The sequence below is a fragment of the Labeo rohita genome, chromosome 3 (assembly GCF_022985175.1).
Source record: "Labeo rohita strain BAU-BD-2019 chromosome 3, IGBB_LRoh.1.0, whole genome shotgun sequence".
Taxonomy (NCBI): domain Eukaryota; kingdom Metazoa; phylum Chordata; class Actinopteri; order Cypriniformes; family Cyprinidae; genus Labeo; species Labeo rohita.
The window spans coordinates 4282736-4294259 of NC_066871.1; the positions used below are offsets into that span (position 1 = coordinate 4282736).

General features: G+C 35.0%; 2 protein-coding genes across 6 annotated transcripts; both read left to right on the plus strand.

Annotated features, from left to right (window-relative positions):
• Window positions 1-1536: 1536 nt before the first annotated feature.
• Window positions 1537-3639, plus strand: LOC127157653 (GTPase IMAP family member 9). Its single transcript, XM_051100915.1, has 2 exons — window positions 1537-1659; window positions 2615-3639. The coding sequence occupies exons 1-2, from the start codon at window positions 1644-1646 to the stop codon at window positions 3637-3639; spliced, it is 1041 nt and encodes a 346-aa protein (XP_050956872.1). The 5' UTR covers window positions 1537-1643.
• Window positions 3640-5455: 1816 nt separating this feature from the next.
• Window positions 5456-11447, plus strand: si:dkey-120c6.5 (GTPase IMAP family member 7). 5 transcript variants are annotated; one of them, XM_051106452.1, is made up of 5 exons: window positions 5456-5501; window positions 5809-5942; window positions 6746-6789; window positions 7237-7341; window positions 7426-11447. In XM_051106452.1, the coding sequence occupies exons 4-5, from the start codon at window positions 7284-7286 to the stop codon at window positions 8397-8399; spliced, it is 1032 nt and encodes a 343-aa protein (XP_050962409.1). In that variant the 5' UTR covers window positions 5456-5501; window positions 5809-5942; window positions 6746-6789; window positions 7237-7283; the 3' UTR covers window positions 8400-11447. The 5 variants fall into 5 exon arrangements, with proteins under 5 accessions (XP_050962409.1, XP_050962412.1, XP_050962413.1 ...); XM_051106455.1 differs by having other exon boundaries at window positions 5473-5501; window positions 5915-5942; XM_051106456.1 differs by lacking the exon at window positions 5809-5942 and having other exon boundaries at window positions 5479-5501.
• Window positions 11448-11524: the final 77 nt, after the last annotated feature.

Consider the following 11524-nt stretch of genomic DNA (forward strand, 5'->3'; position numbering starts at 1 on the left):
GAATGTTTTGGTGACCTTTGACTTTCACTGTAAAGACCGAAAAAAAAAACCACTGAGGTGTTTCTTTAAAATGCCTGTGTTCCACTTAAGAAAGAAGATCATGCAGGTTTGGAACGACATGAGGGTGATTAAGTGATGAGAGAACTTTAATTAAGGAGTTTTGTACGACTGGGCACACACCTTTTGTTGTTTTATTGGCTGGTCCTTAAGCTGGTCCTTTGCTGGTTTAAGCTGGTTCTTTGCTGGTTTATGCTGGTCATGTTGCTGGTCAAGGCTTAAATCAGCATCAAAACATACCTACCAGCATATGCTGGTTTTTTCACCAGGGTGGAGTTTGTATTTCTTCATCTTTTATATGGCTCACTGCCAATATGTATTGATCAAAATATCAACTGAATGTCACTGACTGTGGCCATATGCTACTATTACGTAGAGTATTACATAATTGTTACAATACAAGGTACAATACAAAAAGATACAAGCTTAAATAGCTGAAAAAAAGTGATAAAAAAGGGACACTAAAGAATCTACAAACAAGAAACACAATAATATATAATAAAATTTGTCAGTAAAATTAGGCAATTTGTCTATATGTGCCTATAGTCTATTGCAGAGGTGCTCAACTCTGTTCCTAGAGATCTACCTTACTGCAGAGTTCAGCTCCAACCCTGATCAAACACACCTGAACAGAATCAGAATCAGAAAGAGCTTTTATTGCCAAGTATGCTTGCGCATACTAGGAATTTGTTTTAGTGTCATTAGCTTTCAGTACACATGCAACAACATACAGATAATAAACATAAGATGAGTAAAAAATACGCATATGTAAATATAAATAGACAAAACTTAGAAAAATAAGATGAGAATTAAATACACATATGTAAATATAAATAGACAAAAATTAGAAAAATAAATTGAGAAATAAATAAATAAATGGTATGTACAGTTGTGCTATAGATGACAGAATAGAATAGAATAGAATAGAATAGAATAGAATAGAATAGAATAGAATAGAATAGAATAGAAAGAAGTAGAGATGCAGGGATGTGCTAGGATGGGGGTGGTAACTAATAAATAAAAAGTTATTGCACATTATATTTGCACAATGGGGGGAGCATTTAACTATTCATAAGGAGAATTGCCTGGGGAAAAAAATGTTCTTGTGCCTGGTTGTCCTGGTTGAACCAACTAATTAGGATCTAAAGGAGCACTTGATAATTACATACAGGTGTGTTTGATCAGGATTGGAACTAAACTGCAGGATAGATCTCCAGGAACAGGGTTGGGCACCCCTGCACTATTGTTTGTATTTATGCTTATTAACAGATACTGCAAGTCTTTTGGCACTTGTGTCATTTGAAAACTGATTCAGAACTGAGATTCATATTCTATATCAAGTGATGCAACCAAAATCAAAGTCACGTGTCATTGTGCTCTGGCAAGTGCATGAATAAATTCAATCCCACATGTCTACAGGGCATATTCCATTCAGTATGAGAGCTTGTCCGTCATCAACAGGGATGAGGGCTGAGATGAGAAAACTAATGTAACTATTATTTTTAATTCTGAGAAAGCAGCTCTTCACATTAAGAAAAACAAAAACCTACTACCAACAACAATAAAACAAAGCAGCCTTTGAAAACATGCCTAAAAGAGCAGGTAAGCTTAAATTTATTCACAATATGCAGCTTTATCTCTTGTAGTTTCAAAAGAAGTGTGCTTAATCTTAAAAGAACATAAAACGTTGAAAATGAAGAAATTTGGAAAATGTCTTCATGATCTTTACTTCATATCGTAATGATTTTTGGCATAAAATAAAAATCTATAATTTTTACCCATACAATGTATTTTTGGGTATTGCTACAAATATACCTGTGCTACTTAAGACTGGTTTTGTGGTCAAGAGTCACATATGATAATGTTTACAAGAAGTACACTTATTTTGATGTGCTAACTAACATACTAAAGCACATGTAAAGTGCTTGATTTTAATTTGAACTCTAGTGTTATTTAATATTACATTTAAAATTGATTATTATAATATTATATTATATCATTTATTTATATAAATTGCAACTTAATCATTACAAATGTGTGATTACAAATGCATTTAAATACATAGAAATTACATTAAAGTATGTTTGTTCATTTATGCTTGTGCTTGTTAGTTTATTCTTAATTATTTCATAATTTACATAAGTAATTAACATATACAGCTGTATTCTGTCCTGCTTAAGTGGGTCAAAATGCCTTTAATATACATTGAAACTATTGTTTTGTTTTTCATGTGATAGTAAATCTATCTAAAATTTTTTATTGTGTGTGTGTATATGTATATTTATGTATATTTTGTATATGTATGGACAGATGAATTTGTATATATGCGCATATATGTATATATTATTTGGTGTAGTTTTATTGAATATGTTTTAAATATTTATTTTTATGTTTCTCAGGTTTTTTTTGTGTTTATGTTTTTCAGTCTCAGTATTGTTAAGCAGAAAAGTAACTTACTTTGGTTACTTTGGTGTTTTTGTGTTCCACTGAAAAAATTAAAATCATTTTAAATTTTGGGTCAACTAACTTTTACATCACTGTGTTTCATTCCCAATAGGCTTTGGTGATGTGGACCTAAGGATATTAGTTATCGGGAGCAGTGGTCCATCTCAGTTTCTTCTCACCAACTTCATTTTGGGAAGGGAGGTCTTCTCAGAGGAAGTGTATAGCATTGCAAGCAGCCAGAAGAATGTGGGAGAGTTGGTAGGAAGACAGATCTCAATAGTCAACGGACCAAACCTCTATGACAAAAACCTGTCCAAGTCCAAGATGAGGAAAGAGCTGAGAAGATCAATGTGCTTGTCGACCCCTGGACCTCACGCTATACTCATCACATTCGACCTGGAGAAGATCTCCCCCAACGATATAAAGACCCCCAAGCTGGTTAAGGGTAAATTTGGAGAGAACGTCTTGAATTACACAATGATCCTCTTGGTTTACGACGGGCATCTGAGAGGCAGAGCGCTTAATGATAAGGTCATGAGAACCGACTGGCATCTGAGGGAGCTCGTGGAGCAGTGCAACTGCCGCTATCACGTCTTCAGTAAGAACTGGAGGAACCGCAGCGGGAGCCGGGAGCTCCTACATAAGATCGAGCGGATGCTCCAGACTATGGGCGGGCACCATTACATTAACAGATCTTACAAGAGGGCAGAGGAGAGTGTCAGAAACCAGGAGAGAAAGCTACGCAAGAAGAAACAGTCTGAGACCGAGAGGAGGTGCCAGGAACTGGAGGAGCAGTTTCGGGGGGATGAGCTGCGCTGGCAGATGGACGCCTACAATGCAAGGGTTGGGGCAGAAATCAGGGCCGAGGCCGAGCTGCAGAATAATTGGCTTAGGACTTCACTGGCTGTGGGAATGGGACTGGGGTTTGTGGCTGGAGCCACCATGGGAATGATCATAGGCTCTGTGGAAGGGCCGGCAGGAATGGCGGTGGGAGGGGCTGTGGGAGGTTTTGTGGGCGGAGCTTCGGGTGCTGCTGCTCAGCTGGCCATTGAACACTTGGATGACAGAGTGGGATCACGTACAGCCAATTTTAATACAGCTTTTATTAACCGCTTCTATCGGGCACCTCCGGTCTGAATGCAGAGTAGATTTGGCTTGTTTTTTTTTTCTTTATACAGCTGACCAGGGTTGTCAGGTCTGTGTTACAAAACCAGACTAATTGGTTCTCAAAATTAGGCCAGTCACGACAAAAATTAGCCCAATTGCGCTCTTGAGAAAAAAAAACAGCTCCAAAAATTGCATTCCAGGGGTGTCAGAACTTCCTTCCAGGGGTTCTACCTCAGTCAAAATTACGGTCCAGGGGGCAGGAGGTTCGATTTATTTTGAAATAATTGTGTTTAACAGCTGGAAAACTACATTTCCCATGATTCTGCAGAGAATCTCCACCAATCTAAATCAACTGTTTTATAAATTTAACACCATTTTTAATTTGATTATGTCATTCACAGTGCTTCATGGGACTGTAGCTTTATCTAAAGACATTAAGTACAATATTGTACCTTTGGATTTGTCTGATTTTCAAATACTGTTTTTTTTTTTTTTTTTTTTTAAAAACTGTTTTGTTTTGCCATATCCCCGTTGTTGTTTTTTCTTTCTTGCTCTGCCCATATTTTAATATTCATTTGTCTGTATAACGAGTGTGTTGTAGGTCTGTGTTTTATTGGTTGTTTTCTCCCCTCTTCCCACCCTCTTCACTCCCACTTTTCCACAGCTTTATACATGCCCATTTCTTGAGTCTTTTTCAAATCTGAGGTGTGAACAACCAGTGCTCAAACAGGAGGGTTTCATGACTTTAAATAAAAGTTTGTAATGTTGTGATTTACCTTGCAGCTGGTTGGTTTGATTTATGGCTAATAACAAAATGTAAATCTTTTTTAAAAATCCATGTAGAGATGCAATAGAATGCACTAATGCATCTTTATGGCATCTGTACTCCTGTATTGTGACATTAATGCAAAAACAAGTGTTGCCAAGTCTGTGGTTTTCCCGCAATATCGGGCTACTTTTATACTGTTGCCACAGGTTGGTTTTTAGTCCATGGGTTGAAGCAAACACCCCGAACGTGATTTGATAGCCAGTTTATCCAAGAATGCAACTGGGTTAGTTTTCAGTACCAATTGGGCTGGTTTTGTTATGCAGACCTGGCAACCCTGGCAAAAACATATGCACAGATTAATTGTTCACAAAGACCTATAGCATGCATTTAGGAATTTTCATTTAATGCAAACTTGTTGGAATATTATAATATATATATATATATATATATACATATATATATATATATATATATATATATATATATTTACAGAGAAAACTCCTGGCACATCTGAAAAAAGAAGGTATTTAGGCATTTCTTGCTTATGAGCATCTGCATTAATCAATTAAAAAATGGTTCTTTATTAATCTCTAGATGTAGTTTTAAGAGTATGTAAAAATTAAAAAAATCCAAAGAATTCCATAAAAGAAAAAAAAAACTTCTCGTGTACAAAACCTTTTCATAGTATTTCAACACACCCACCCAACACACAGTAACTTTTATGACAGTATTTAACCACTTTCGAGGTCATGTAACTTGTGTTACGTCAGGTGTGACTTTTATGGGGTCCAAAAGTCTCAGACCACAAGACACCATTTAGAATTTTTTTTATTTGATTATGTTATCAAGCATCTTTCTGTTTTTAATAAAGATGCATCTTGCATGTAGCTGCCATACTTCAGTGTTTTACAGTAGCAGTAGCAGATATATAGCAGTATTTTAAATTAATATTTTGAACTCTATTAGGGCTGTGCACAGACATTTTGATGGGCAGTGGTCCAAACTAAGAAAAAAGGCACCAACCCCACACCCACCCCTGACTTATTCCAAATATACCCTCCCCAACCTGAAACTATCACATTACATAATCCCACTGCACAGCTACTAGTTTGGTGACCATCTTGTAAGTTCCCCTTTTACAAATAGGCTATGATAATAAAACAACACACTTATTCTTTTTTACAGTATACACTTTATAAATATCTCTATTATGCTAGACACATATTTTAAAAACTATTCTGTTCGGTTTGATAGAAATTTGTTATATAACTGAAATGTGTACGTCTTAAAAACTGACTGAAAATGCTGTTTGCTGTTTGTATTTGCATTTCTCCAAAACTGTATTTAACAAACAAACAAAAAAGTTATAGAAACAAATTAATCTATCTCACTCAAAGTACTGTAAGTGACGCCTGACGCTGATTTTACAGGCAGCACTATTGAGAAATACATGAAGGCCTACAGTACTTTCGTTTTCACGTCTTCTGTGCGCCAAGTCTTTTCTTCAGACATCTTGTGTTGCACTTTCATCGACAGGTTCTTTTGTGAAAACCATAGGAAATGGGTATGTACACATCTATAATGTATCTTAGTATGTTTTATGTTGAGTATGTAGAAGAAATTCGACTATTTGAGAAAGCGTCCGTCATGAAATATCGAACGTTCACCCAGTAACTGTTATAATATGAGAAATTATAACAGTTGGATTAATAAACAGTTGTTATAGTTATTGGTTGCGAATTAATTAACGCACATTTTAATGCACGTCTTCGCAGTTATATTGCGTGGTTTTCATGAATGCATCGTCGCGTTAGCAACTAAAAGCATTGAAAGTCAGTGAACGCTATTATTATTGAACCCATTATCACAGGAATAGTGACACGGATTTTGAAATATGGAAATAAAGCTTTTGAAAATCGCTTTTAACTGGAAAATACAAGTATGCTAAAAACGAAAGCAGTAGAGAAAGACAGGCGGTCAAACCAATCAAAAGTGAGAAAACAATCATGAGGGTGGGACTCTGCTTTAGGAAGTGGCTTTGGTGTTGCTGGAGCGTTTGGCTTATTACTAAAAATTCAAACGTACTTTTTGGAGGAACATGTAACGTAAGGTGCCTTAAAAAAAAAAAAAAAACTACAACCTTATGCTATTTGCAAGTTCAAGCAAATATACTGTTATTAATTATGTTGATTTTTACCACTACATACATAGACCCAACGGTGCACAGTTTCTCAGAGAGAGGTTATTTACATATTTCATTTCTGATTTACTACACAATTTGTGTAAAGTAGGTAGTACACCAGCACTGTAAAATACTACACAGTAAAACTGAATATGTGTGCTTAATATTTGCTGCATCATTTTTAGAGGGATGCTGCTGGATTGGCCTGACAAGGTCATGACCTTCAGAAGTAAGTTTCAGTGAGTGAATCATTGATTACACTGCACTTATTATTTTTATTATTTTTTTTTATTTTTTATTTTTTTGGTTTAATAAAAGAACTATATTTAGGTAAAATAGTCTACATGCTTCAGAATGGTTTTATATGTTACTTTTATGTCCTATAGTGTTGTGATGTAACAGTAAGCATAAAACTTAAAGGGGTCATGAACTGAGAAATCAAAATTGATCTTTTGACATATAAGAGGTCATTGTGCTGTAAAAACATCCTGTAAGTTTCAGAACTCAAAACATTCTCATTACTCTAAAAAGAAACCTATGAAGCCAATTTGATTTTGTTTCAGTTAGAGTTTCTAGTAACTGAATATTTTATGATAAAATATTTGGTTGTTTATTTTAGTTATTATATCTATATATAGATGTTATTTATTTCTGAAAATGTATTTTTCTTTAATAGGATAGCATATCCTGAATTCTTCAACCCCTGTGAGTGTTACTGTTAAGATGGCATCAGTCAGAGGGACAACACGAAGAAGAGCAAGCTTGGACAATCCGCCTAACAGTGAGTTAATGAGCAAATCAGAACATTTGAGGAATTGCGGTTAATATAAATACCAATGAAATATATTCTAACTTCATCTCACAGTAAGCAGCGAACCATCACTGAGGATGCTGGTCTTTGGCAGCTCAAGTCATCAGATCTCACTGACGCAATCTGTGCTGGGGAGGGATGTCTTTACCAGAGATGAAGTCAATATTTCAGCTACCAAGAAAAGTTCAAGAGTTGTGCAGGAGAGAAAGATAACCCTAGTCAACACACCAAATCTTCAGGAAAATGTCTTGCCGGACAGTATACTCCATAAGGAGCTCAGAAAGGCAATTTGTTTCTCATGTCCGGGTCCTCATGCTGCGGTGCTCGTTGTAGACCCATTTCACTTGACCTTTGACAGTATGGACATGCTGAAGCCTGTGGTACACTACTTTGGTGAACATATCTTGAAGCACACATTGATTGTTTTATACCATGAGAAAGACATGAAAACTCTGTCCATAGAGGACGAGGTAAAAAAGAATAAGAGCTTTAGAGAGCTTGCTGAGAAATGCAGCCAGAATTACCTCTTCTTCAATGAAGAAGCAAACCGGACTGAGGGTAGCCAGACACAAGCGTTGCTCACCAAGGTGGATGAGATGGTCTTGGAGCATGGAATATTTTCAAACGTGGAATTTAAGGATGCCGAAAAAAGAATTCAAATAGAAGAGCGTTACATCAGAAAATCAAAGGAGAAGGAGAGCAGGGAAATGTTGAAGATGCTGGAGAACCAACATTCTGGAGAAGCGCTTATCAGTGAGACCCTGAAGTATGAAGAAGAGATACAGCTGGAGTGTAGAGAGAAAGCGGAGCTGGTTGTTGCAGACAAGCTTGGCTTCACGGGTAGATTTGTCGATTATGCTGCTGCAGTGGGCAAAGGAGCATTTGTAGGTGCACTTCTGGGATTTGCAGCAGGATATGAAGGTATGGCAGTGGGAGCTGCTATTGGTGCTGGTCTTGGTGCATGGCTTGGAGGTGCAACTAATGCAGCATGGAGCTACATTTACAAATCCTTCACAGATGCCCACTAAAGGGCTACTTAGTACATAGTGTCGGCTTCTGATGCCCCTAAACCTCCAAAAGAAATGTGCATTATTGACAAAAAAATGATGTACGATGATGTAAAATGATTTTTAACGATAATTTCATATTTTGCTTAGTTTGTTTTTGTGCTGGTACCCTGGTCAGTTTAGGCCTGTCATGGATAAATAAACATGACACTAAAACCACCAGCAAGTGACAGTACGTCAATTAACAAGTGATCTACTGACTGACAAGCAGCTATGTTTATGAATGGATTATTGAGTCACTCACTTAAAAGATTTGTTGATGTTTGCAATTATAGAATGTGAGAAGTGAACATCTCGTCATTTCATATACAGCACATGACATTAACGCACAAAAAAAAAGAATACAAATGATGGAAAGAAGACGGTAAATGAAGAGGTTAAAAGATGAATGTTTCTTTTACGAATCCTTGACTGTATGATAAGTAGTGACATACAGAGAAAGATTGGAGATTCTAATTGTTACGGCCTTGGTGCCGACACTAGCAGTGAAACAGGACAGCAGATTAGCAATAAACAAGCAACAGTCTGCAAAAACGAAAGAATACGAAAGAACATTATTCAAGTCAGTGGCAGCACCCTGAAGCAAAGGCGACCTCAGAGAGATAGGACTACAGGTTAGCAAGAGTAATGCCACAACATTTCACATTGATGACGCTAATATACAAGCTAAACCAACTCTTGGAAGAAGTCCAAGCGGTCTTCTGTGTGGGTTCTAAACCACTACTGGAAAACTTAAAGTAGGCTGTTCTTCAAAGAGAACTTGAATCATTATTCTAGGGTTGCCAACTCAAGACACACTTTCAGGCTCAGTTTCACGCTCTCACTCTGCCATGTAAATCTCATGTGTCATGTTTCAAATTTTGTGGGTTTTAATATGAAATTCAAACAGCAGATATCGTTTTGGCACTCTTAATGTGGCGTAATTCATTGTAGCTCCTCAGTTAAAGCCAGAGCCATTGCGAAAAGCTTCTTTGATCCCGCCAGCATCGCCGCCACATGGTCACATCCGGTCACATGGTTCATGGAGCTCTCAATAGTTCCAAACAAACCAGCGTCAATACATTTTAATGGATTTAAGATGGATAGATGACAGCAGTGGCGTGCACAGCCCTCCGGTGGGGTAGGGGTGAAATGGATTCACTTTACAGTTTCACTATACAGGTATTTGCAGCATTTTTTTTTGTATTAATCACCATCCATTAATCACCGCTTAAAATATTTTTACTTGAATTACAATTAGTGTAGTATCTAAGGTTGAAATAGCGAAAACCCTGGGAAAATACCTGCTTACTTATTTTTAAGTTTTGCATTTGAATAAATATTTAGACATGATTAAACACTTTTTTTATGTGAAATTTTAAAAGGTATTAACGTACATCCTTTTTTAATGAGACTTAAGTACACACAAGTGAATATTAATGAAACCAAGAAAGCTTAAAATGGTGCTAATAAAGCCATTCAACTGCACAACTGCATTTAACAAAATATATGTATCCTCTTATATGTACAGTGTATACGTATACATATAAATTGACATATGAAAAATGAAAAAATCTCACTCCAAGCTGAACTTGAAAGTTGGAAACCCTGCATTGTTCTTGAATTTGCAGAATTAAAACAAGACGTATTTGTCTTTTTAAGTTTTTCAGATTTAATTGTGTTTCCATGATGTCTGCAACGTTTAGTCAAAAAATTCTTTAAAAAAAATTATTTTCAGTTTAATAAGACTGCAGATTTAAAACTTCTATTCCACTTTTCCGTTTGTGTTTAAGCTTGTTGAAGTGTTCAGCTGCATTGATGAATTTATTTATTTATTAATTTTCTTTTTTATTGTCGCTACATATCTTACTGAGAATAGGAAGAAAAAAAAGGTAGCTGCCTTGTAGACAAAATTTTTTACCCAGTATGATTTTTTATTTTTCTTAAAAGAAGTCACCCAGTATGCATTTATTTGATCCAAAATACAGAAAAAACTGTAAAAATTTTGATTTTAAAAAATAACTGTTTTCTGTTTCAGTATATTTAAAATATCATTTATTCATGTGATGTCAAAGCTGAATTTTTGCCATCATTACTCCAGTCACATGATCCTTTAAAAATCATTTAAATATTCTGATCTGCTACTCAAATAACATTTATTATTATTATTATTATTATTATTATTATTATTATTATTATTATGTTGAAAACAACTCAGTTGAATTTTTTCAGGTTCAGAAGAACAGAAGTTCTGAAATAGAAATCTGTTGTAACATTATAAATGTCTTTATAATCACTTTTGATCAATTTAAAGCATCCTTGCTAAATAAAAATATTAATTTCTATAATTTACCTCCCATTAATTAATTAAATTCTATTCATCAAAGTATCCTGAAAAAAATGTACTTAGCTGTGTTAAACATTGATAATCATAATAATAATAATAATAATAATAATAATAATAAATGCAAATAATAGCAAATCAGCATATTAGAATGATTTCTGAAGGATCACGTAACACTGAAGACTGGAGTAATGACGCTAAAAATTTAGCTTTGATTACAACAATAAATATCATTTTAAAATATAGTAAAATAGAAAGCAGTTACTTTAAATAGAAAGTTATTTTTATAGTAAAATAGAAATAGAAAGATATTTTTAAAAATGTTTAATTTCATTAAAAAACATTAAAAACCTTACTGTCTGAAACTTTTGAATGATAGTGTATAAATTGTAGACTTATAAATCATGATATATAATCGTCAGTCAATTTGTAAAGCTATAAACATGTTCGGACCCGATAATCTTTACAGCTGCTTCATCTAACTGTGACTGTTACATATAGCCATTATTTTATAATCACAATGGAAATCATTATTGCTGGTCATTTTAAACTGTAAATATTTGTGTAAAATATATGTGAGATGTTGTTTATTTGTAAATATATATATATATATTCAGTTTAACAAAATTTGTTGTATAAAGTTGTACATTTGATATTTTGCCCAAATTATAACAATAAAATCTTCTGCAACATTTTAAAGCTCTGTTCTGGTGTGTGACTCAGTGTAAAGTTCAGGGCAGGCATTGTCTGGCTCCTCCCCTTG